This window comes from Sapajus apella, unplaced genomic scaffold (assembly GCF_009761245.1).
Source record: "Sapajus apella isolate SASKATOON/1434 unplaced genomic scaffold, GSC_monkey_1.0 scaffold23, whole genome shotgun sequence".
In the NCBI taxonomy this organism is placed as follows: Eukaryota; Metazoa; Chordata; class Mammalia; order Primates; family Cebidae; genus Sapajus; species Sapajus apella.
The window spans coordinates 2,006,224-2,030,405 of NW_022436963.1; the positions used below are offsets into that span (position 1 = coordinate 2,006,224).

The 24,182-nt window shown below is 58.0% G+C and overlaps 1 protein-coding gene across 9 annotated transcripts in view; it reads right to left on the reverse strand.

The window, feature by feature from the left end:
* Positions 1-24,182, reverse strand: part of CACNA2D2 (calcium voltage-gated channel auxiliary subunit alpha2delta 2) — a 139,987-nt gene that overhangs the window by 11,669 nt on the left and 104,136 nt on the right. For all 9 annotated transcript variants that reach the window (XM_032289981.1, XM_032289983.1, XM_032289975.1 and 6 more), the window contains exons 4-22: positions 19,983-20,042; positions 13,189-13,233; positions 9,832-9,973; positions 6,653-6,784; positions 6,407-6,464; positions 5,646-5,696; positions 5,397-5,496; positions 5,105-5,263; positions 4,752-4,859; positions 4,575-4,653; positions 3,945-3,994; positions 3,669-3,758; positions 3,395-3,466; positions 3,129-3,203; positions 1,802-1,876; positions 1,651-1,722; positions 1,500-1,571; positions 1,338-1,399; positions 400-476 (exon numbers count right to left, since the gene is read on the reverse strand). In XM_032289981.1, coding sequence (XP_032145872.1) covers positions 400-476; positions 1,338-1,399; positions 1,500-1,571; positions 1,651-1,722; positions 1,802-1,876; positions 3,129-3,203; positions 3,395-3,466; positions 3,669-3,758; positions 3,945-3,994; positions 4,575-4,653; positions 4,752-4,859; positions 5,105-5,263; positions 5,397-5,496; positions 5,646-5,696; positions 6,407-6,464; positions 6,653-6,784; positions 9,832-9,973; positions 13,189-13,233; positions 19,983-20,042 — 1,579 coding nt within the window. The remainder of the gene's footprint in view (positions 1-399; positions 477-1,337; positions 1,400-1,499; positions 1,572-1,650; positions 1,723-1,801; positions 1,877-3,128; positions 3,204-3,394; positions 3,467-3,668; positions 3,759-3,944; positions 3,995-4,574; positions 4,654-4,751; positions 4,860-5,104; positions 5,264-5,396; positions 5,497-5,645; positions 5,697-6,406; positions 6,465-6,652; positions 6,785-9,831; positions 9,974-13,188; positions 13,234-19,982; positions 20,043-24,182) is intronic.

A 24,182-nucleotide genomic window follows, 5' to 3' on the forward strand; every position in this document is an offset into this window, starting at 1 on the left:
GGGGGGAAGTCGAGGGGGAATGGGGGAAAGTCGAGGGGGAAGGGGGGAAGGTAAGGGGAGGGGGGAAGGTAAGGAGAGGGGGTGTCTTCCAAGAATGCAGCCCCCAGGACTGTGTGGGGCAGGCAGGCTAAGGAGGGAAGACACGGAGTAGGAGAAACCAAAAACAGCAATCTCAACAGAAACCATGAAAGAATGGTCTGGAACCGAATCTGAGAAAAGGCGAGCATGCAGATTGCCACAGACTTTTGAGATGCCCCAGCCTGCGGGCGCCTGAGGGTGGGCAGACTGGGCAGGAGGGACCGCCTCGCCAGCAGGCGGCGCTGCCTGTGCTGCCTGGGGCCGGCCAGGGTGCGGGACAGAGGCGGGGTGCAGGGTGCAGGCAGGGGCCAGGCCACTTACACTTGACCTGCAGGATCTGGTCACTGAGGTTGGCTTGGAGGTAGAAGGTGCTGTAGGGTGGGAGCACCAGCCCCAGGCTGAGGGGGGGAAGTTCGGTCACTGCTAGGGAGAGGTGGGCCACACTGGCACCCCTCCCCACGGCTGCGGAGCTGGGCAGAGGCCCCAGCTGTGGCATCCCCTCCTCCCACCACCAGGGACCCCTCTCCCTGCTTAGCTGTGGGAGGTTCATGGTCTAGGGGCTGGCACCCTGGAGACTCTAAGGAGCCTGGGCTCTCCACTCCTCAAACCCTCCTGGGGTTCACTGAGAAACAGCCCCAAATGACTCCCCACACCATCTCCCTCCCAGCAGCCTCCCTCTGACCCACAAAGGGCAGACGCTGCCACTGCCAGTGAGCCAGCTGCAGTGCCAGTGCCGCCATGGGAGTGGGGTCACCAGCCCCCAGATACTCAGGCCACAGGAGGGCCAGCAGGAAGCAGGGCTGATGCTGATATGGTGGGGCGTGGGGGACAGTTGTGGGCTGGCCTGGGCTGTGAGGATGCCCAGGCATTTCAGGATGGACTAGCTGTGTGGGGCATGCAGAGGGTAGTCTGCACCAACTCAGCCTGAGACACAAGGGACCCGCTCCATCCCGAGGCTGTGAAGCAGGCTGAGAGCAGGTGGTGAATCTGCGGAGGACAGTATCCTGGGTGCAGGGATGCGACCCAGTAGTGATGAGGAGACTTCAGATGCACTGTCCTGTGCTCTCAGGACCTGCTGCTTGTTCCTGAAGGGCCAGGGAGGCTCTTGGCAGACTAAGCGTCTGAGGGTGAGTAGTCAGCAGCCCTGGGCACTGGTGCCCCACTAGGACAGTGGTCACAATGGGAGAGGGAGGGGCAGCTGGGCTCAGACTCTGGGGCCGACCCACCCTCTCTGCCCACCCAGCCCTGGCCTCACTCACCTGTAGTTAGTGCTCCTTATAGGCACCCAGGTGTAGTTCCGTATCACCTCATCTATGTACCTCTGGGAGAAAAGGCTGGGTCAGGTACTTGGGCTGGCAAGAGGGGTGGTGGGGAGGAGGGTGCCCACCCTGACTCCCTGGCCCCCTGCCCTGCTTCCTCACCTCATCCAGGGACTTGACCAACGTTCTGATCTGCTTGTGCCCCTTGTTGCCATCAATCATGCTCCGACGGATCTGGAAAAGGCCAGAGATGTGAGGGGCAGGGTCCCTAGGCTCCTCTGCTCTGTCCCCCACCTCATTCTCCTCTCCTTACCTCTTCCTTGTTCTCATCCTCCAGCTCTGCATCGAGGAAGTCCAGAGTCACAGGCTCCCGGAAATTGGTGGTCTGTTGGAGGCAGGGCAGAGAGTCAGAAGTCCCCATCGTGGAAGGTTTGCCCGCCCTCCAGGCCACCCATCGGGCTCACCTGGGGCTTGAGATTGGGGTGCAGCAACACGTAGCCGTTCAGGTCAATGGCAAACACGTAGCCGTTGGCTCCAAGCTGGAGGCGCAGATCCGGGGCTCAGGGTCTGGAGGGATGGGCTGGGGTTCCCTGGGCTCTGGAGTTCCCTATTCAGCCTTCCACCGCACTGAGAAGTGCTATTTGTCTGCCTTGGGCTAAGGGCCCCCCCATGCCACATGGCCTTAAGCCTATCTCTCCAGACAGGCCCACAGGCGGGGTGACCCTCATGCACCAGCCCTTGCCAAGGCTAATTGGCCATGTGCGCAGCCGCTCTGCAGTCCTCATCCTCTCCTGGTTCTCATGAGCTGTCAGTCAGGCTGACCTCTCTGCCTCCACCGGCCCCACAGGGCTGCTGCTCCTGTACCCCTGTGGCCCTCCACTAGCCACTAATGCTCCTGATTTGTGCCTCTGTGTCCCCATCTTAGGAGAGAGCAGTGGGATGACTGGACCCTTGGGAATCCTACCTGGGGCTTCCCTTCCAGGTGGGGAAGTAGGAGTAAGTAGGACCTGGACCCAGCCCTCACCTCCCCGAGTCAGTTTTTTACTATACTTGGAGGCCAATGCCACAGCCCCTGCCTGCTCAGGGCCAAGCAGGGGCTTAAGGGGGCTGAGGCTGAATGATGCTGTGTACATACCACACCTCTCCCCCTTCCACAGGCAAGACGCAGACTCCCTGACTGCAGGCGCTGGGCCAGCCACACTGCCATCTTGCCCCTACCCTGGTTTATGATTCTGTTCGTCACTGTTGGGCCCTCGGCCAGAGATTTCCCTCTGCCTCCCCTCCTTTCCCTTCTGCCCGGGACGCTTCTGCCTACGTGCATGGGCCAAGTCTGGCCTGCTGCTCGTTACTATGTGGCCATGAGCTAAGAATGGCTTTATGTTTTTAAATGGTTGGAAAAACATCAAAGGAAGAATTGTATTTCGTGACATGTGAAAATTATCTGAAATTCAAATGTCAGTATCCACAAATAAAATTATATTGGAACATAGCCATGCCCATTTGTTTATGTTTTGTCCGTGGCTGCTTTCACAATACATCAGTGGAACTGAGTAAAAGATGGGTATTTAGGTTGGTGAAGCCTAAAATATTCAGCCTGGCCCTTTACATAAAGTTTGCCAACCCAAAGCCACCTTCCTCGAGACTCAAGGCCATTTCCTGGTGAAGCCTTCCTTGACCCCCTGAACTCAGAGGTCTCCATGGAGGTGCTGTAATACCCATTAGTCTTCCTGCTGAGCCTGCCTTGCGTCCACGTGGGAGGCAGGGCAGGCGGATGGGCAGGTGGATGCTCACCGTGTAGTTGGGGGTCAGTCTCTTGATGTCATTCAGAGCCACATCGATGCCCATCACGCCCAGGATCAGCTGGTTCTGGAAGCAGAGGCATGGGGGTGCTCCAAGATGGGCTCAATTCCATGGGGAGCCACCCCCCACAAGGCCTTGAACTGCTCTCACAGGCAGTGTGCAGGCCTGCCCTGCCCCTCCTCCACCTCCAGACCTGCTGTGGGCATGCCCATCCCTCCCCAGGAACTCCCATAGCCCCAACCCTCCCCTTTCCTTACCTTCTTTTCCCCAGGGCCATCCTGTGTCAGGTTGAAAACAGGGAGGGTCCCTGTTACCACCAACCCCAGTCCCTGAAGGGAGAGGAAGATGATGGAGTCACTTGTGGCCAGCACTGCTCCCATCCCAAGTGTTCAGAGCAGGGCTCAGGTTCAGGCCACCTCTTTCTCTTGTGCTTGGTTCACCCCATAAGGGGGACCTCCAGGGTCTTGACCCTTGGGGACATCCCTGGGGGAAGAGTGCCAGCCCCACCCCTTCCTTGCCCAGAGACCTTACCAGTGCATCCTCATACACGTTGGTCCACTGCACCTGCTTGGCTTCCTTGCCTGCCAGCACCATGGGCCTGCCCAACACATCTAGATATTCCTGGGGAGGGGGTGGTGGTAGGGGTCAAGAGTGCCCTTCCCAGGTACTGCCTGTTCTGCCTCCCCAGGCATTGGGCTTGTGCACCAGCCACCACCAGGGGGCGCCCTTGGCCCAAAGCAGCCCAAGTCATACAGCGTCTCTGCAGGGACGCCAGGGACTGGGAGAAGGGGCCTCCCCCAGTCTCACCTGTGTGTTGATGCGGATGGCTCCTATGGAGGGGATCTCAAAATAGTAGCCTGTGAAGGAAGGAGAGGCAGAGGTGAGCCTTGCTGGTGCTGCAGGACCCATGTGCAAGGGACCCTGCACTTGGGGTGTGTCTGCAGCCCTGCCCTTGGGCTCCTCTCTTTTTTGGCGTCCTCTCCCTCTAGTGCTCCTGGCCTCTGCCCTGCCATGGGCAGTGCTATGGAGGGGGAGCGAATGCAGCAGTATCACGAAGCAGAGCAGGGGGCAGAGACGGGGATGGAGGAGCCTGAGGTCTGAGGTCCCTTATTCTGGAATGCAATGCCATTCAAAGTCCACCTGGCAGCCAGGCCCAAGTGCACAGAGAGATGGATGGGTCAGCAAATGGATGCAGGAGCAGACAAGCTGGGGATGGATGGACAATGGACAGATAGACAGATGGGCAGAAAGAGGCTCAGGCAGGTGACACGTTAGCCCCCAGATAGAGGGAGGGACAGCCTCGTGGATGGGAGGAGGCACTGTCTTGCAGTGGGTGAACACACAGCTGGGCATATGAATGGACACTTGGAACAACAAATGCAATGGACAAAAAGAAATGGCAGGCAGGCCCCTGGCAGTGACACCCTAGGGAGGCACCTTTGTTGGCACAGGCCATCCACTGCAGCGGTGTGACATCGTAGTTATGCTGTCCCACGGAGAAAGTAAACACGCGCACCTGTGGGGGGCTTGAGGTTACTGCCGAGGCCACCAGGGCACAGCCCTCCCATGTATTGGGCCCAGGTCAGGGCAGCCCCTGCCTCGGCTGAGCCTCACCGTCCGGTTTGGCCAATTGTACTTCTCAAAGACATCCTGCACGCGGTCCTCACCACCGTCCGTGAACATCATGATCATCTTGTTGCAGTTGGCCCGAGTGATGTTGGACTGCGGGGAGTGAGGCGGAGGCAGGCAGCTCTCAGTTCCAGCTCTCAGCCCTCCCTGGTCTAGGGGCAGGGCCTCAATCCCCCAGTAGGCCTGGACCTCTGGCCCTCCTCCCCAACAGCAGATGGTGCTATCTGTCCAAGCTGCCTGTTTGGTGCTAACGAGGCCATCCATCTTGATTTTCTGGGTGTCACCAAGCCTGGGCCCTCCCCTCCCCAGCCACCCTCTTGCCCACCAATGAGGCTCACGTTCTGCAGCTGGTCAAAGGCATACTCAAAGCCGGCCTTGTAGCCTGTAGTGCCCTTGGCCACCATGCCCTGCACAGCTTCCTTGAACACCTTCTTGTTGCGCACATTGGCCTGCACCAGGTGTGTGAAGCATGACACTGGCTGCGCCTTCTCGTTGAACTGCAGGAACAGCAGGGTGGTGAGTGGCCTCGGGCTGGCCAGGCAGGCAGCTGTTGCGTGGGGCTGGTGGTGGTCACAGGAGCAGGGCAGGTGGGGTGACCCATTTCGCCCTGTCTGTTGCCTTGGCACTCACCGAGGCCACGTTCACATAGTCATCATCAGAGAGCGTGTCCAGCATTTCGCAGACAGATGTCTTCATCAGCTTCAGGGTCAGGCCACTCACACTGCCACTCCTGGAGAGGTCAGGCAGGGGCCGTGGAGGCGCCAGGGGAACCTGCAGTGTTCTCCTGCCCATCCCCCATGATGTTCAGGGCAGCAGAGTCTAGCCTGTTCCCCACCCCTGCCCCAGCCCGAGCCCCACTTGCCAGCACTGCTCACTCACACGTCCACGATGATGACCATGTCCTTGGGTGACGAGGCCCCCTGGATATACCTGCCCAGGAGATGCGGCTGTTAGGGCCAGACCCACTGGGACCTTGTGGGTCCTTTCTTCCTTCACACACATTGATTCAACATGTTTCTCTTGAGCATGCACTGTGTGGGCCACGCAGGGTTCTAGTCACTGACGACACCACGTTTAATGAAACAGACACAGTCCTTGCCCATGACATGAATGATCTGGCTCCTCAGCAAGGAAAAAGTCACAGGGGGATATATGAGCAGGTGATCCCCGGAGGGGGCAGGAGGCACATTTCCACAGTGGCTTATTGTGTCCTCTGCCTCGGGTTAGGGGCCCAAGGGCAGAGTCTAGCTGTGTATGGGATGGTGCAGGTGGCAGGGAAGGAGAGTCATAGGGAGCTGCGGGAGAGGCAGAGTAGAGGGGGGAGGGGTTTCTGGGGCTCAGATGGGTGGGGCAGGGACTGGCCAACCCTACAGAAGCTACATCTGCCTTTGGGGACCCCCTCTGGTCCAATCTCTCAATCCTGAGTGGGCGGAGGTGCTGGGCAGTGGACGGGGGGCATGGCAGCTGGGAGCCCTGCCTGGGTGATGGGATCCATTTTCCAGTGGCAACGATGTGTGAAATGAAAATTGGATACAGCTGGCTGCACCCTGCTTGGAGGCTTGGAAATCGGGAGGGAGGGGAGCAGGCAGGAGAGGTGGGGAGCTGAGGGGGTGTCCCTCCCCAGCTCCTTGCTCGCTCACCAGGGTCTCCTTCGGACATCGTACAGGTCGATCTTCTTCGGGGCTCGCCATGGGGTGGCTGAGGGAGGAGAGAAGGTGAGGGGGACTGGACTGGCAGGAAAGGGCTGATCTGGGTAGGCAGGCCTTGTAGAGGTGGCTGGGCCACCCCCGCCCACAGGGCAGCCATCTTGCCCCTTCCCCCCAGGATAGGTGGGGGATGGAGAAAGGCAGCGTGATGGGAGACAGGGGATAGGGGCTTGTGCCTACCTGGGTAGTAGCGAGTGACTCCTGTGGCGCTACCGAAGACCTGCCACAGCAGCGTGGGGTCTTGCCTGCGGTTTTCCATGAACACATTCTCCAAGGCCTCTGTCCAGTTGAGCTCATTGAGGATGACGGTGGCTGGGGGGAAGTGGGGAGCTGGGTGGGGAGCACCTGGGCTGTGTCCCGCCCAATCCACCACCACCACACTCATGCGCATGGCTGCACTTAGAATGCCCCACCTGCTCTCGGCCTATCCAGACCCTCCTTATTTCCCAGGACACAGCTGGGGCTGCCCCAGCTCTTCCAGGAAGACTTCTTGGTCCTCACCCCCTCCCAAGCTGTGAGAGGAACAGTTCAGCCTACTCTTCCTCCAGGCCCCACATGAGTAGGCAGGGCAGCTGTGGCTAGTAGCCTCTGGAGAGGGGCTGCCCAGCTGGCAGGGTGCTGGGAACTAGGAGGCCTCGGTCCAGCATGCTGCCTGGAGCTAGCGCTGGTCCCTGAGGAGCTCACCCATTCAGCATGCACTCCAGTCTGCAGCCACAAGAAAGCAATTAAGGGCCCGCTGATGGGGCTGGAATTATTCAGCTATTAAGGTACCTGATAAGCTGGAAGCCACTCAGCTCCATGATTAATCAACTGGGGCCAGAAGCAAGCAGGGGTGGGGGTGGGGGGCTCTTGGAGGGGCAGGGGCAGTGCCAGATCCTGCTCCAACACAGGCACGTGCGCTTGTGCATGCATGCGCACATGCACACACCTGCACCCCCAACAGGTATACCTGTGTCTAACCTGTGTGTTTCCAGCCAGATGAAACCCACCTGCCCAGCAACCCAGCTGCTGCCATGGGCACAAGGGCACACACACTCATACCTACACACCACTCTGTACCTACAGGGGACACCTGGGGGTCCTGTTCACAACCCCCTACCATCAGTTACCCCATTCTCCCTGCTCCCCAACCCTTGTAGGTGACATGTACGATCCCCTGACCAGACCCAGCCCTGCACTCACACACAGAACAAGGCTCCTTTCAGAGAATGGACTCCATCCTTCGACCTGGGCAGAGACCCAGGATGGCTTGAACAGTACACTCGACCCCCAACTTGGGGCGTCCCGATGTGTGTGTGTGTGTGGGACATGTTCTCATGTGGGCAGTGACCCTATTCCTGGACACTTGGACCAAATAACAGGAGTGGGACACGGCTGCTTCTGCCAGGCCTCTGTGCCTTCTTCCTCCTCCAGGGACCTCCACCCTTTCTTCCCACATAAAGCCCAGCCACTGTCACCCCGTACAGGGATCCCCATAAAAAATCTACCCCAAGTGAGAACCAGAGACCACCTTTAGCAGGCAGGCAAAGGCAGAAAGCGTGATTTACAATTCGAAAGCGTCTGCCCTGGTCCCAGGGCAGTGACACGGTGACAAGCTCCTGGGCACTCTCCCCTCGGGCAGCCCCTCTGGAGCCTGGGGCCTCTGCTGTGTCTGCTGCCTGATCCCTGCCCCCTGCTCCCACTCCCTTCACACTCTGTTCCTGTGCTTCCTGTAACTGACCGTAATGTGAAAACAAAACACATTTCGAGCGCTGGTTCTGCTTATTGAACAGTATATTATGGTCCTGTTCCTAATTTAGAAACTTAGTGAGTTGAACAATTTCTATTTTTCTCTCTAAGAAAAAAATAAAGTCAGGCCCTCCAGAGTTTCACACAGCACTGTTTGCCCTGAGAGAGTCTGCCTGTCAGACCCCACCCACCTCTCACTGTGCCTCAGCTTTCCTATCTGCACAGACAGGCTTAGAGCAGAAGGGTGTCCCTGGTTCAGGTCAAGGGCCAAGAGAAGACCCCTGCTCTGTGTGGGCTATCCTTGCAGGTACCTGTGACCCCCACATGCATATACCCATTCAGGCAAGATATACTTGCGCAAACACCCCTGCCTCCGCCTGGAAAGGGCCTGTTAGCCCCATGTGCGCACACCCACACTCATGCACACATACTCTCAGATCACGCTGAGTTAGGAAAGGGGACCATGCCCCCTCAGGCAGGTGATTACAGATTTAATTAAAAGTGACACAGTAAATAAAAAACATATAAAATGTAATTTGTGTGGGTAGCGAGGGGTGACTGGGGAGGGCAGTGTGGCTCCTGTTTTAATTAGCACGCCTGCCTGCGATAGTGCCCCTTGACTGGCTCAGGCAGGTGGCCTGCGGGGAGTCTGTGGGGAACAGGGAGAAGCACCCTTCCCCACCCTGGCCTGAGGCTGCCCAGAAAGCCTAGCTGACCCCGAGGTGGAGGGCCTCCCTGAGGAGCCTGGGAATTCCCGGCATTCCGGAGTCGAGGCAGTGGCTCTGGGACTTTTGAGTCCCAGCCCAGTGGACTCCTTGGATTCTGAGGCTACTCTGTAGGTGCCCATAGAGCCGTGCCAGAAACAACAGGACTCATGCCTTCAATCCTGCTGCTACAGCTCCCCCTCCAGTGTTTGACTCTTGGCTTCCTCCCCCTTTACCTCCCAGGAGCTTCAGGAAGTTCCTCCTCATATCTGACTTAAATCCTTGTAGCTATAGTGACCTCGTTTCCCCATTGTGTAAAGCCGCCTTGTCCCTGGAGCTTGGACTCTCAACCACTCTCTTCTGTATCCCCCTTCCCCACACCCCCAGCTCCTGGCTGCTTTGGGCAGGAAAACTCCCTACCCTCTTGGTTCTGTGCCAAGGAGAAGAAGGGCAGTGTCACAGGTTGGTATCTGTAAGTGAGGAGTGGTTCCCTGTTTCCCTACCCTCTGTGTCCACCTGATGGGTGGCAGCTTCTCAACCACTCCGACTTGGGGCCAGGGAATGGGGAAGGGTGGTGAGGCGCTGCTTCAGGGGCAGGCGGGCACTCAGTCCCACACGTGGGGAACGGTGTGTGTGTGCATGCATTCATGTGGGTGCCTGTGGACATGTGGGCAGGAGACCGTGCGTGCACAGGGACAGAGGCTCAGCGTTTGGCAATTTTCTGGGTGTTAGGGCGAGGCTCTGCCTGTGAGTGCTTGAAGCCTGCATGTGGGTGAATCTGAGAGGCGGGCAGGAGTGATCTCAGGTGTAGGAGGCCAGAGGTAGATGGCACTGGCCTTCTGTCCCCAAGGACTCTGCAATGCCCTGGCAGTGGGCCTGCCCCCATAGCAGGTGGGATGGGCTGTCCCGATCGCTCTGCACACTCACAGCCTTTGTAGATGTCCGTGGGGATCTGTACAGCCGTGTATGAATAGTTGACCTTGTTCTTGAAGTTTGGGTCCTCGATGAAGTCCAGCCTTAGGGTGCTGGCCTTAGACCCCCTTTCCACATCCTCACTCTCAGGGTCGTCCTGCAGAAAGGGCACCCCCCAGCAGTGTCAGGGCTGGAAAATGGTGAATGGGGTTGGAGAAGCCTGCAATTAGGGGCAGGGAGGGCCAGAGTCCAGGAAATAGGGGCATCTCAAAAAGAGATGATCGCAGTAGGAGACAGATGGAGAGACACGGGGACAGGTGGACATGGGGTTGGACCCCTCACCCAAGAGGCCTGGACTCCCACCTCCCCCTGCCCACCTCCCCATCCCCACATTTGCTAAACCCAAATTTAAAAACCAAAACTAAACCAACCCCTTCTTCACATTCTTGAAAACCAATCAAGGAAGGAGGCAAATCATGGAGCCAGTTAGGAGTGGGCTCCAGAATTCTGCTTATAAGGACGTGCCTGGGGCACTCACAGGGAGGCCTCAGCAGCCTCTCCCAGGAGCTCTGTGCTCCCACAGCCATCACTGGGCCCCGCCCAGCCCCTCCATGGAGTTCCTTTGGCTCCAGGGGGAGGGCCGTAGCCCCATTTAAGGCAGGGCACCATCCCCTGCAGCCTGATGGCTCTAGGGTCTGAACTGGGGAGGCTACCCTGGGAAAGCTGGGCTGGGGGCTACCATTCAGACCTGCTGACCTCCAGAGGGAGACCCTGCGGTGCCTGCTAGCAGCAGGACTGAAAGGGCCCCTGTTGATTTTCTAAAATGAGCCACAGCGGCATGACAGGTGCCAATTACGGCATCTCACGGCCGGGCAGGCTGGGCATGCGCCGTTCGCCCCCCCTCACCACCCTCACAGGCTGGCAGGAGTGGGCCTGTGACTACAGTGTTGATGCCACAGCTGTGGAGGCAGGCTTGGGTGCAGGTATGCAAGGAAGGGAAGGGAGGGAAGATGGTGCTAGAGAGCGAAGGCGAAGAGGAAAAAGCCAGACTGGGCGGCAATGGAGAGGAGGACACTAAGGGTGGACAGCAAAGCTGAGGGGCTTCCTAGGATGGTAGGAGGGATCAGAAGCAGCTGAACCTCCCCCACACTCCCTCACTGCCCCTCAAGGCCTCTGTGACTACCCTCAGCCCAGGTTTAGCTCATTTATCCTCCCCCACGGGTCCACATGGGCTAACCCCTACTGCTGACTGTGTCCTGGGCATGTCCCTCCCCTGTGTTTCTGCCTCCAGGCATTTGCCCAGGCTGTGTCTTATCTGTGGAAAGGGTGACCATGCCTCTCCACACAGCCAGATGAGCTCTCCACACCCCAGGGACATGGCTCTGAAGAGCCTGTGGCAGACACTCGTTTAATCTCTGAGGGTAGATTTTGTACAGCAGAATCCAAGCTGTCTGCTGTACTCCCACTGCCCTCTTGCAGTGTGCCAATCATTTGCCCACCCCTGGCACACCCTAGAAGATCCCGGGTGCTGGGTAGAGCCAGGGAAGGCAGCCTCAGAGCATGGAGGCCAGAGTGGGAGCCAGTCGCCCATGAGGCGTGCACCACTCATGATCTGCTCAGAGGAGGGGGAGGCTTGGGAGAAGAAAGTCCCCTAAATGTCAGCAGCAGATGAAGGGCACTAGAAAATTTAATCTCCCAACTTTCCCAACTAATGTGACATTTGGATTCTGTTCTGATAAGCTATCAGCTGGCGAACTTTTTCCTTCCTTTTCTTTCCCCCACCCCCACCTTCTGGCTGGTAATTTAAAAGTAAATGGTCTAGAAAGATCTTTAACTGTACCTCTGGCAAAGATTAAAAAAACAAAACAACACAACAAGCAGGGGAGTCTCGGAAAATGTGTGCGTGCTGTCATTTATACCAGGCGTTTGGCCTAGCTGACCCTAGTCTAGCTGGGCCCCAGAGTGAAGCTCCCTCATTGGGCAGTCCCTAGCCCCCCAGCAGAAGTCCAAGGGGCTGGGGGCAAGGAGTCAATGATTTAGAGTGAGGGGTTGGGGCCCTGGAAACGGGATGCTGGAGGCAGGTTCAGAGCATCCTAGTAGGGGCTGGGTACCAGGCTGGCCAAAGAGCCCCTCAGCGCCACCCTCCCAGCCCAGGGGCTTTGTATGGTGGACAAATGCAGTCTCCTGGTTTATATTTAATGCACTGATTGCTAAAATTACAGCCCGATGCCGAGGGGGGTAAGGAATTAGATTCAGGGTCTAATTAAAGGTTCGCTCTTCATTTGAATTTCAGATTCCAGCTTTAATTTTAGCAACTTCTCTGGGAGCCACGGAGCTCAGCCAAGGGGAAGCACACCTGCTTGAGCCCACCCCACTCTGTCTCGGGCCCTCTGCCCTCCCTGCAGCTCTCCCAGGCTAGCCTGGCACTGTGGATCCTGCACAGGGATCCTTTCCAGCCTTCCCACCTCCTGGTGTCATTGGGTACCTCTCAGTTGCCCCGGGAAACCCACCAAGCCCTCAGGCCTGGGAGAGGAAGACTGGATCTTGGGTCCTCTGAATCAGCCAGCAGCCCAGACTCTGTGCTGCTGTGACACCTCTGTTTACAGAGGGGACCATCGGGTCCAACTACTTTTGCCTTAAAATTAGGCAAAGGGTCTTGGGCCTTGACAAGCTCAGCAAACACTGTCTACTCCAAGTGCCCTACACCCTCAGACACTCTTGTCTTCTCTATAGCCATCTCCCCTTCAAATGGTCATACAGCTTTCATGTGAGTCTTTTGGTGACGGGGACCTCACTACCTCACAGGGCAGCTGAGGCGTACTTGAGCCAGTGAGTGACATGGAGGCAGAAGGATGGTGCAGCTCTGGGCTCTATGGATAGTCCCAGTGCCACCACTTCTGAGATGGGTGACCCCAGGTGAGCTCAGGGCCAGGCTCTGACGATGGGCCAGGATGTGGGGTGCTCAGCACAGGGAAGGGAGCTGCCCTGACCTGGAAATGCAACTGGACCTCCCTGCATCCTGCTCACACTTGCCCACCTCCAGGAAGCCTTCCCAGCTACTCCATCTCCTTCTTCTCACTGCACTTAGAGAGGCCTGCTCCATCTGGGACCTAAACTGCTCCATGTGGGGAGGTCCAAGGGCCTTACCACCCACCCCACACTGCAGTCAAGCTCAGCCTATCAGTGTGCAGAGACACAGCCCTGAAGGGGTCCGGACTTCTAGGGAGTTGTGGGAGGTGGCGGGTGGGGCCTGTGTCACCACGGCTCTGCAGGGTTGAGCTCAGAACGTGTGGGGCTGAGTTCTAACATCCATTTTACAGCTGAGGCCACCAAGGCCCAGCAAGGAGGCAGGGCTCAGGAGGGGGTGCTCACCAGCTCAGCGTCAGCCTTGGCGTCATAGTACAGGATGTCTTCCTCCTGGTGGGGGGAGAGAGGCCTCAGCACTCGTTGCTCAGGGTCCCGAGACAGACAAGATTCCCAGCCCCAAGGCCTATGTGGCACCCTTAGATTCCTCTAGGGCAGAGACTGTTCCTTTCCCCCACCCAGAGCCACCCTCCTGAAGGGGTGAATGGGTCAGGGTTGGGAATGCAGCCAGGTTCGTCTTCAGGGGCCCCCGCACAGGATCCAGAAGAACGTAGTACTCCTGGGTCAGGCTCCCTGGGCTCCCTAACTCGGAGGCCAGAGGCCCTGGGCTGCGGCCCTTCCAGGCTGTCTGCAGAGTGGCTGAGGCAGCACCAGGGAGCGAGGAAGACGGGAGAACAGAGCCGAGTTTGGGCAGGAGGGAAATAATGACTCGAAGCTGCATCTTCCAATTTCTTCTATTAAAAAGCCTGCTCATTACGGGCATGTACTTATTAATTATCTGTGATTTGTTGTGAAATTCGAGGGGGTTTCCACAACAGGAGCGGGAGAAAACAAAGCTTAGCCCTGGCGCCTGCCTCCCAGCCCTCACCAGCCCGCATCCGCCTCGCCTGTCCCTGGCCCTTGCCTGCTTGCCAGTAGCCTGGGTTCTTGGCCATCTGTGCGTCATAATCACCGGCCGCCCCGGGGACCCGTAGCACAAATGGGCTAATTTCATGTGTAATGATCTTTAATCAGAACTGAGCGCGGCTGACAGAGGCCACCAGAAGGTGAGCCCGGTGTCAGCCAAGTGTCACTGGCTCAGGAGGGGCTGCCACACTCTGCCCCCGTGGGCTCCGGGGCCATGACTCGGGACAGAGCTGCTGTCCAAGTGCTCCTCAGCCCTGTTCTGTACAGCAAAAACCTGCCTTGTGGCCCCGGTGGCCCCTCATTCACTCAGGGCTTCTTTGTGGTCTGCAAATGGGAGTGGTGACCAAGTTGGCTCCCTAGGGCCTGGCTGTGAAGCGGGGCCTTACTCCACTGGACAGAAGTCACCCAGGACACCTGCTTCCCAAGGCCCAGCTGGGGCTCATTCAGTGTGTGACCCCAGGGCTAGACCACTCCCTCTCTGAGCCCCAGGTTCTGTAGGCAAGACTCTGGGGAGGGGCCTGCTGTGGTGACTGCCCAGGGGCTGCATCGGTACCTGGGACCGTTTCAGGGAACAGTCCTAGTCTGTCTCTCACCAGGGGTCTAGGAGCTGCAGGCCACTGGCTAGACATGCAGGCTTAGTCCCAAAATTCTGGAACACCGACTTTAGGCCTGGCACCAGGATGGGCAAGACCACAACTTTCTGAGGAACCTACGACCAAAGGCAGCCCTAGAGTTCCAGTATCCAGTTGCCTGCTGCGTCTGGGGCTTTCTTACAGCAGCCCTACGGCCCCATCAGTCAGAGGCTGCGAGGGCAGGGAGAAGAAAGCCTTTGCACCCTGGCTCCAACCTGCCCTCCCAGCCCGTTGTCGACCTTGCCCACACCCCCTACCCACCCAGCAGTGCAAGAAGACTGCAGCCCTGGTGGGCCTGGGGCAGGGGCGGAGGCCGGGGCCCAGGCTGCAGGGTGCTCGGCCTTTCCCGAGCCCAGCTCCGACCGAAGCGCATAATGAAAGCTGACATTACATCAAACACAATAAGGAGTTTCGGTTGATGAAGATCATTCCTGAACACACAAACCCATTAAACTGAGGGGAAAAAGATATCAATTCAACACACTCGCTTTGAAAAGAAAATGTGATTTGTTATCTAAAAGGGGGTTATAAACACAGCTCTAATGCTCTTTCCCTCCGTAATGAAAACAGGCGGGTGTGGTGGGAGGACTGCAGATTACAACCTGGGGCCTCACTCATCCACTTTTTAGGCAAACCTTCTGCAAGGATGGGAAAGGACATGAGTGGGGGATGGTCACCTGCAGCCCTCAGGAGCTCGGGGCTCCCCTCATAGACTGTAGCTGAGTCCTGCCTGCACCTGGGTCAATACTGGGTGCCTCAGAGTTCACTGGGGCCACCTCTCCAGCTGCTCCAGGTGCTTCGCTTCTCTATTTGTTCTGTTGCTTCACAGTGTCAGTGGAACATCAGATATTGGTGGCGTCAGGGACACAGGGGGACATGTCACCCAGGAGGATTCTCAGTCCTCTGCAGATGACAGATGAGGCTCAGGATTCTGCATGGCCTCCCTGCCCCACAAGGCTTGATGCATGTGGGCAGGACCCTTCCTGGCCTCTCCTGCCTCGAGGAGGGCCAGACCATGCCCTTCCTTGGTAAGAAGAGCATGGATGGTGGCACACAAGGTCACACATGTGAACATACATCATAAATACAGCTGTGACTGCTATGCATGATGTGGTGTGGAGCTGGGGGTCTGCAAATGGGAGTGGCGACCAAGTCAGCTCCCTTGGGCCTGGCTGTGAAGTGGCAGGCAGAGCCAGCACTCACTGGGAGTGTGGCAGGAGGGGGCCGTCAGCGTCAGGGTGGGAGGGTTTCCGAGAAGGCCTCTGTTGGAGTCTGTACAGTACCTGAATGTCTACCAGCAGTGACTGCCTCCTGGGTTAAGCAACAAGGAGGCAGTATTCTCCAGTTACTGGGTGCAGGGCCTGGGCAAAGAGTCTTGGCCTCTAATTCTAACCCGGACATGTGAGCTCTGGAATCCTGGGTACTGAGTGAAGACTGAGGCCAAGCCAAAAAGGTCTCAGCCTACTGGCTTGTCCCAGTGGCCCCCTGAGGACTCCCAGGGGTCACTGCCGAGGAGGCAAGGCTGCCCAGTTAAATCACACAGCCTCCACGAGGCTTCACCTCTGGGTCTCTATTTCCCCACTCGTAATATCAGGATGATGAGGGTGTGAAGAGGCTGGGGAGGGCCTCCCCAGGGGTAGGGCCAACTCTGCCCATGGGTGGGCATCTTCTGTCTTTGCAACTCCACAGCCCAGAGGAGAGGCTGAGTGTGGAAGAGACCTGGATGGGGTGAAATGGGTGTCCTTAATGTCTGGGGTCCACTCCCCTGACACACCCTGTGTTACCTGATATTTTTTTGAGACAGAGTCTCACTCTGTCGCCTAGGCTGGAGTGCAATGGTGAAATCTTGACTCATTGCAACCTCCGTCTCCCAGGTTCAAGTGATTTTCCTGCCTCAGCCTCCTGAGTAGCTGGGACTTTAGGCACGAGCCACCACACCCAGCTAATTTTTGTATACTTAGTAGAGACAGGGTTTTACCATGTTGGCCAGCATGATCTTGATCTCTTGACCTCCCAAAGTGCTGGGATTACAGGTGTAAGCCATCGTGCCAGGCCAGTTACCTGATATTTTAGGGTCCATTTTGCCCAACTGGGTAGGAGTTGGGGGAGCCACCCCCCTGAGCTCACACACATGCCCGCCCATGTGGAGGTGAGTACACAGGTAAGAAGCGAGGGTCGGGGCAGGAGGGTCCACATGACCCTTGGGTTGATGACATACACTCTCCTTAGCAGGAGCCAGTTCAAGAGAGGTGTGAGGAGTGCAGGTCTTAGGGAACAGGCTGCGGAAGTGAGTGCGGGGTGAGCGAGGGAAGGGCAGTTGTTACCTGTGTTCAGTGCTTGGAAGGTGGCTGCCAAGGCCTGGCCAGACATGACTGCCACCTGCCCACCAGCTGCCTGTGCAGGCCCAGGCCAGCCACCCGCTGCACCAGTGAGGACGCTTGGCCTTCCTGCCCTGGCCCAGTGCCAGCTCAGCACGGCCAAGAGGACTGTTTTCTGAGAGAGCCGTCTGTCGCTGGCTTGGCAGAGGCAGGCAGGGGCCCTATGGCTGGGTCAGACCCTCAGGCCAGGAAGGCCACCTGTCCTGTCCAGCTGGCTCTGTCAGCCTGGTCCAGCCCCTCACAGCCCTCCCTCTGGTCCCTAGGCAGAGCTCCGTCCATTCCCACCATCATACTCCCCAGGGCTGGGCTGTGTCCTTCCCTCACACTCCTCCGGGGAGGGCTGTCTCTTCTATGCCACTCCCGGGCCATGGCTTTGTTTCCTGTAGGCCCTGGCATTGGCACTGAGGCCCTGGGGCCAATGGCCACTCTCCCCTCCCCTATCCATGCCCTGGCTCGGCTCCTCCCTGGTGGTGGCTTTGGGGACACGCAGTGTTGGCATAGTGTGGTGCTGGCACCAGGTGTGGTCTGGCAGGTGGCCCCTCTTCATCTATCCTGTTATGGGCACCAGGGCACCTGCTGCCTGTCTGCAGGGGCATGGGAGGTGCTGCCTGCTAATCAGGGCCATCATTTCTCTGGTGTCCAAGGGTCTGGGTTGGCCAGGGACGAGGAAAGCAGGTAGGAGCTTTACATCCAGGCATTGCCCTGTTGATCTCTTGTCCCAGCTCTGACCCTGCAGACTCCGGGATCCCCCACCCCCCAGGCTTGGGCTAGTGGAGTTGTGAGCTTGTGGATGTGGGTACACCACTGATACCATTGTCTGTTCCTCAGAGGTTTGCACCTGGACCTGCCGTATGCAGTCAACACAGGGAAGGCCACACCCAGCTGACGGTGCAGTGGATTCCAGTCTGGCCACATGGGCCAAGCATCTCCTCTGTGTCCAGAACAGCTGGGTGCCATCCTCTCCATCTCAGAGGTAAGAAGACTGCTCCTGGTCATGCTGTTACTGCTGCGGGCAGTGGGGCCGATCCTAGGGTTGGGGCTAGAAAAGGGAGTCCTAGCAGACATATCTGGAGAGAGAGGCTTTGCACTGAAGGAAGGGTGGTTAAGGCCATTCCTAGGAAGAGGGCCTGAGCTCAAGGCTGGAACTGTGGCACAGGCCAGGTGCCTTTCTTGAGTTCTGGGAAGGAAAATGGCTCCTTGTCTGTCATCTCCTGAAGGTCGCTGGAAGGATGTGGTTTCAGGGGTGGGTGGTGTGTCTCCAAGGGACAAAACAGCATCCCTTCCCCAACCTCAAGTTCCTGCACCCTCCCCTGGCATGGACAGTCCCTTCTGTGGTCATTGCTGTCAGCTCTCCCTGGCAGCCCGGGAATAGCTGGCTGGTGTTGGGCTCATGGACCCACCATTAGCATTGATGCCTTTCAGCTTGGCAGCAGCAGTGCTTCCTGGGAAAAGCAGTGACCCGATAGCTGGGAAGAAGGGAGGTGACTACGGCCCCGTTCACCCTACCTGAGACACCAGCGTGACACGCAGGTGGGCACCTTGATGGGCTGTGTTATGAAGGGTGATGAATATCAGATGAACAAGGCCGGGCCCAGCTGGCCCTGTGCTCAGGGCTGCTTATGGTCACACCCACAGCTTGGGGCACCTCAGGTCAAGCCAGAGGGATGGGGGCCACTGGGACTCATCTCAGGGCAGAAGTACTCAGGCCCCAAGGGCTGCTGTGGCCAGAAGTGCATCCATGTCATCACTGACTTAGCACCCATGTAGCCTGACGTGTGCACTGATTCCTTCACACCCCATCACCTAGCTGACAGGCGGCACCAGCACCAGCCAGTCCTTTGCCAAATGGGGAAACTGAAGCCCTCGCTTGGGTCCCACAGGGACTGTGGCCAAGCAGCACTGGAGCAGGAGAGGGAGAGGCAGTCCCCAGCCTCCAGGGGAAGTGGGACTGCTTTAGGGAGTTACTAGCTCGTTCTTTAGAAAATCATCTTTCATTTCCAATATCATGTGAACTCCCTGAGGGCAGCACGCAGCACCTGCCAGGGGCAAAGCAAGAATACCGTGGTGTGTGCAAGGCGAAGCAGCCTCAGGGTGGCCTGGGGGATGGTGACTGGGGAGGAGATTTAGGGTTTGGTTTAGGGCTTGGATCATAGGCATGAACCCCCTGGCACTCGACAGCTGGCTGTGAATCTCTGCCACCAACAGGTAATCTTGGGCAGATCTACCCACTCTGTGCTTCTGTTTCCTTGTTGAATAGGGACAATAACTGCACCTGCTTCCTGGCCCAAATGTGCCTGGCCTAGAGCTGGAGTGAGTCAAGGTCTTTCCCCCCAACCCCACCCCTCCGTGTTTAGCACAATACAACTAGGAAGAGGCATGGCCCACAGACCCATGCAGCTGTGGAGGACACAGGAACCCTGCCAACTAGTCTGGTTCTCAAGGGTTCCCTCATCCTTGGCCCTGGGGCTTCCTTGAGTCCAGGAGGAGCCCTGCCTCTGTCTGATGCTGGCCAGAGGGCAGGTGTATCCAGCTCCAGGCAAAATCAAACACAGCAAGAAACTGGAGAGGGCAACTCAGGCCTAGGCTGGGATGGGTGAGGCTCCCCTTCCATTCCCCACGATCTAGGTCCTGTGTGCTCAGCTTCTTGCAATTCTGCTCCAAGGAGCGATCCTGCACTCCTTCTGAGGTAGAAGGAGAGGCTTTTGTGACCACAGCAGCCCAGTCCTCTGAGCCCAGCCCGAGGGCCTCCTGGGAAGACAGGCTGCTGTTCAGGGAAGTTGGGGAAGGGAAGTCAAGGAAGGGTGTCCGGTCCCCTTTTCGCAGCATCTCTTGCAGGTCACTGTATTAAAGCCTCTGACAAGCCCTGAAATCCAAAGGCCTCTGACCCAGGGGCTCTCCAAGAATCTGGACACCTTATCTGAGGAACCTGGGGAACACCACCTTCAAGCAGCCTTCCCACTCCACAGCTCCTCTGGCGTGAATGGGGCTCGTATCTCACTGTGCGCCCAGCAGTGAGGGGCTGCCCAGAGTAGCTGCTGAGTGTTGAACACAGGCTCTGGCTCTATTCCACAGAACCCTCCATGTCTCTCATGTGTCTGGGCAGCCACCACCCCCTTCATTCACATCCACCATTGGATGGGCATGCCCTGAGTGCTGGGATTCCTACCTTGATGTTGTCCTGCCAGCGGTGGGCTTTCTGGAAGTTCTCTGCAGCATCAGCCAGTCTCTGAGGGACAGAGCACAGGGAGGTCAGAGGCCAAGGGAAGCAGCCTGCCCTGTGCCCACCCCAAAGCCTCTCCATCCCCAGCACTCCCTGGGGCCAGGCTGGACCAGGGATTCCCTTCCCATCATCCTACGAGACTCTCAGAGATTCTCTGCCCCAGATACTCCTGAGCTTGCAGTGTGGGCACCTCCTGGATCACAGCTGTGTCCATGCAGGAAAGGTGAAGCCTGCACAAAGTGACCCCAGTGGCATCTCCATGGGACTCCCTGTACTAGGCCAAGCCCCAGCGCCACTCTACCCCCCATAAGCTTGTGCCACCCCAGTCCCAAGAGGAAGCCCCTCCACAGCTAAGGCTGGGCTGCAAGTTACAGAGTGCCTCTCCTCGCCCTGCCCTTCTGCCAGCTGCCTGGAGCCCCACAGGAGAGGCCCACACAGGCCCATGGTCCCTCTCCCAGACTTCCTGAGCCCCTTCCCACAGGGCTCCCAAGCCCTCTGTCCACAAGAGCCTGTCCTGTTCTTTGGGGCTGGTTCCAACAAAACCCCTGTGCTTGAGAGCAGAATGTCCCTCAGGGCATAGCTGTGTGCCTGTGCATACCACGTCTGCCACTGCGCACGCTGGGTGCTGGACTGTGATGACTTTGGCAGGCCTGGTCCTGGCTCTTGCAGCTCACAGGCACAACCTTGCAGAACCATCAGGGCAGAAGTAGTTGAGGGCAGGAAGCACAGTGCTGTGGGGGCTCGGGACCTCAGGGAAGGCTTGCTGGAGAAGGCACTGGGGCCTGGCCACTCTCTGGGCCTAAGCCCAGGTCACCTGGAGCTTCTTATTTGGTACTTCCTAAGGATCCCGTCTCTCTAGGAAACCTTGGGGATCCCTAGGATGGAACTGAGTCTGGCCCTGAGGGCCTTCTGCAGAGCTGAGAGCAGTACCATTCACAGTGTGTCTGGCATGGGGCCACTGTGGCCCTCCTCAGATGAAGACAGCCAGGCACAGCGATGGTGAGCAGCCTGCCCAAGGTCACATGGTGAGTCCGGCTCAGGCTGGGCCCCAGAGCCCAGTCCTCACCACTACATTTGTCTTACTCAGCCCATGACCAAGATCTAAGGACCATGCCTCTTTTGGGGCCACCATGCCCAGTGACGTGGGTGGCTCTGGTCTCTCACCCCCACCCCACCCTGTCCCATGGGGGAGCAGGCATATCTCATCTCCAAGCCTACAGCCATACTCAGGAGGCCCCTTCATATTCAGGACATCTCACCCCCATCCACGAGTCCAGGCCTGATGTGGCATGTGGGCCCTGGAGGGGATGTCCTAACACAGCCTGTCAGCTGCCCATTAGGGGAAGTGGGATTCAGGACATGGAGGCCGGCATTTCCTCCTCTGAAGCATGGAATAGCAGGGCAGGGAGCAAGGTGGGGCCCTCCCATGGAGCTGCAGCCTCTACTCTTCTGGGGTAGGATGTCATACCCCCAGAGTTAGAAGGCTGTCCATGGCCATCCCCAGTCCCACTGGGCCGGCTCTCACACCCCAGGCCAAGAACACTGAGTGGTGGGGAGGCTATGAGGCTTGGGTCCTGGGAGCAGGGGGAGAAAGCGCCTATTGGGGTCAAACCCTCTCACCCCACAGAGCTGAGCCCTCCTGGCCTCTGCTTCCTTCTCCTTTGTAGGCTCAGTCCTGTGTCCCCCACCGCCCTTAACTGCAGGGCCTGCTTGGCTGGGACCTACACCCTCTTCTCCCCTCAGCCCAGTCTCACACTCCTAGGGTTTTGGGGGCCCCAGGCCTCTCTACTCGATGATGCCTCCCATGTCTTGCCTCCAATCCTGGCCCTCCTGAGCTCCTGGACACTTCCCTGGAGTGACCCTCAGACCTACCTGAACTCAGAGTGCCCCTCTGGGAGTAGGCCATCCACCCCGGCTCCTCTGCTGCCTCCATTCCACCCCTGGCATCCCTCACACCACCTCCCATGCACCCCCAGGTCAGGCTCAGTCCTGTCCAGAACCTGCATCCTCTCATCCTCATCATCCATTCTCCACAAAACACCTGGAGCCTTTTCTCCAAATGTAGATCTAGCCATGTCACCATCCCCTGTCCCAAAACCCTTCTGGGGCTTCTACTTCTCTGCATGTAAAAGGTGCAACCTTCTCGAGGTCTTGTAGGGCCCACCTGACCCCTCTTCTTCCTTTTCCATCCTGGAGCCTTTTCTTGGCCTAAACCATAAATGCCCACCTCCTGACCCCAAAACCAGGGATGAATGAGGCCCCCAATTCATCAGCCTGCAGTGCCCTTGTGTAGAGGGCATTATTGTGTGACTTGTACAGTTCAAGATACTTGTCACCATTGTTAGCCGAGCACCTGCAGTGCAGCAGGTGCCGAGCTCAGCACTTGGCCCAGAGGCTATGGAAAGCCTGACGAGGCAGTGTGTGGGGCGAGCCTTTGTCATCACTGTGCCCCTCCTTCCTTGTCTGGTGACCCATTACCTTCCCAGGGATGCCAAGTCTTCCTCAGAGTGGGGCTCTGCTGAGGCCACTGACCTTCCCCGGGGTTGACGTTGGGATAGAGTGTGGGAAGCAGATGTGTTTTCCTGCTGCAGAAAAGCCACAGGGTCAATGGGGCTGCAGACACCACACTAACACTAGTGGGAGTCTCCAGGCTGGGCCACGACCCTGGCAAACTGTCCTCTCCTGGCTCTGCATCCACTCCTGGCCAGGGGGTGCCAGCTCCTTCACCCTCTTAGGGCTCAGCTCTGACCCTGAAACTTTCGGGCACCAAAATGTGTGGGCTACAGGCCTTGCTGGCTCCAGAGCCTAGCAGACAGGGCAAGGGAGGCCCAGATAAGGAGGCCCCAGCCCCCAGCCTCCTTGAGCTCATGGAGTCCCATGGGCTCAAAGGCCTGGGTCAGCCCGCTGACTCATGAATAACGGAGTTGCAATAGCCACAGCAAAAGGATTACTTTTAATCCTCAGTAACGATCAAGCCATTATTATTTTTTCAGTGTTACAGATCAATCAGTCCATCCCCAGGCGCTCGACGTGTGGAAACTGCTAAACAGGCAGGCCCGGTGGTAGGGGAGGAAGGGCCAAGGTAGCTGGTGGGGTGCAGTGGAGTGGGCAGGCTTTGGCCACGAAGTCCCATCAGGCTTGAGGATGAGAGGAGTGGGACCACCACTGGTGCACATGAGGGGCCCTGAGCAGGGATCAGTCTGGACCCTAGAGCCCCCGAGGCCTGGCCTGAGTTCAAAGCCTGACTTCCTGGAGCAGGGTCTTCACCACTTGGGTCCTCAACATCCTGCCTATAAATTGGACATAGTAACTGTACCCACTCAGGGTGGCTGGGCTCTTGGCAGCCCCCTTCCCCCAACCCTCAGCAGCCGCACATAGGCAGCCAGTCCCCTGAGGTTTCTCTTGCTGGCTCTTGCCCACCTCTGGGCCCTCCTGCTATCTGCTCTTTCTGCCTGCTTGGTCCTGTCAGACTGTGTTACCTCCCCTGGAAACTTCTGTTTGCCCTTATCCAGCCCTCTGGACAAGGTGGGCTTCCCTCCCCCCTGCCAAGCAGGATATGTCCTGAGGCAGGGATCCCAAGCTAAGCCCCATCTGCCTGGCCCAGGCTGAGCACCCAGACCTTGGGCTCCTGTCCCCATAGAGCTGACAACAGTCAGGCCTGCTGAGGGCTGGCCAGGAGACCATGCCCACCCTGCCCCACCCTTGGAGCTTCATCCCTCCTAGCACTTCTCTCCTACCTCCTTCCAGTCCTCCTGATGGCTTGGGGACAGGCTGGAAGGGGCAGGAAACTGAGGCCCAGAGGCAAGGGAAGAACCTACTAGGACACTCTGCAGGGCAGGGACAAGGTGCCTCTCTCTGGAGTGCCTGCCTGTCTCTGGGAGATGCACTCCATTCCTAGCCCTGACCCCAAGTGCCTGTCCCCCTGGGAGCAGCTCCCTGCTTGGGCTCTGGGCTCTGCCTCTGGAGCTTCCTGCAGTCTCTGATCACCTTGCTACCAGGCTCTGCACATGCTGCTCCCTCCCTGGCCACTCCTGTCCAGACTCCTCTAGCCATGTCCACTTCCTGACCCTGGCACTTAGGGAACTCTCTTCCATAACTGCTTTCCCCTTGAGCACTAGGTTTGGTGGGACAGTGTCTTGTGGCTGT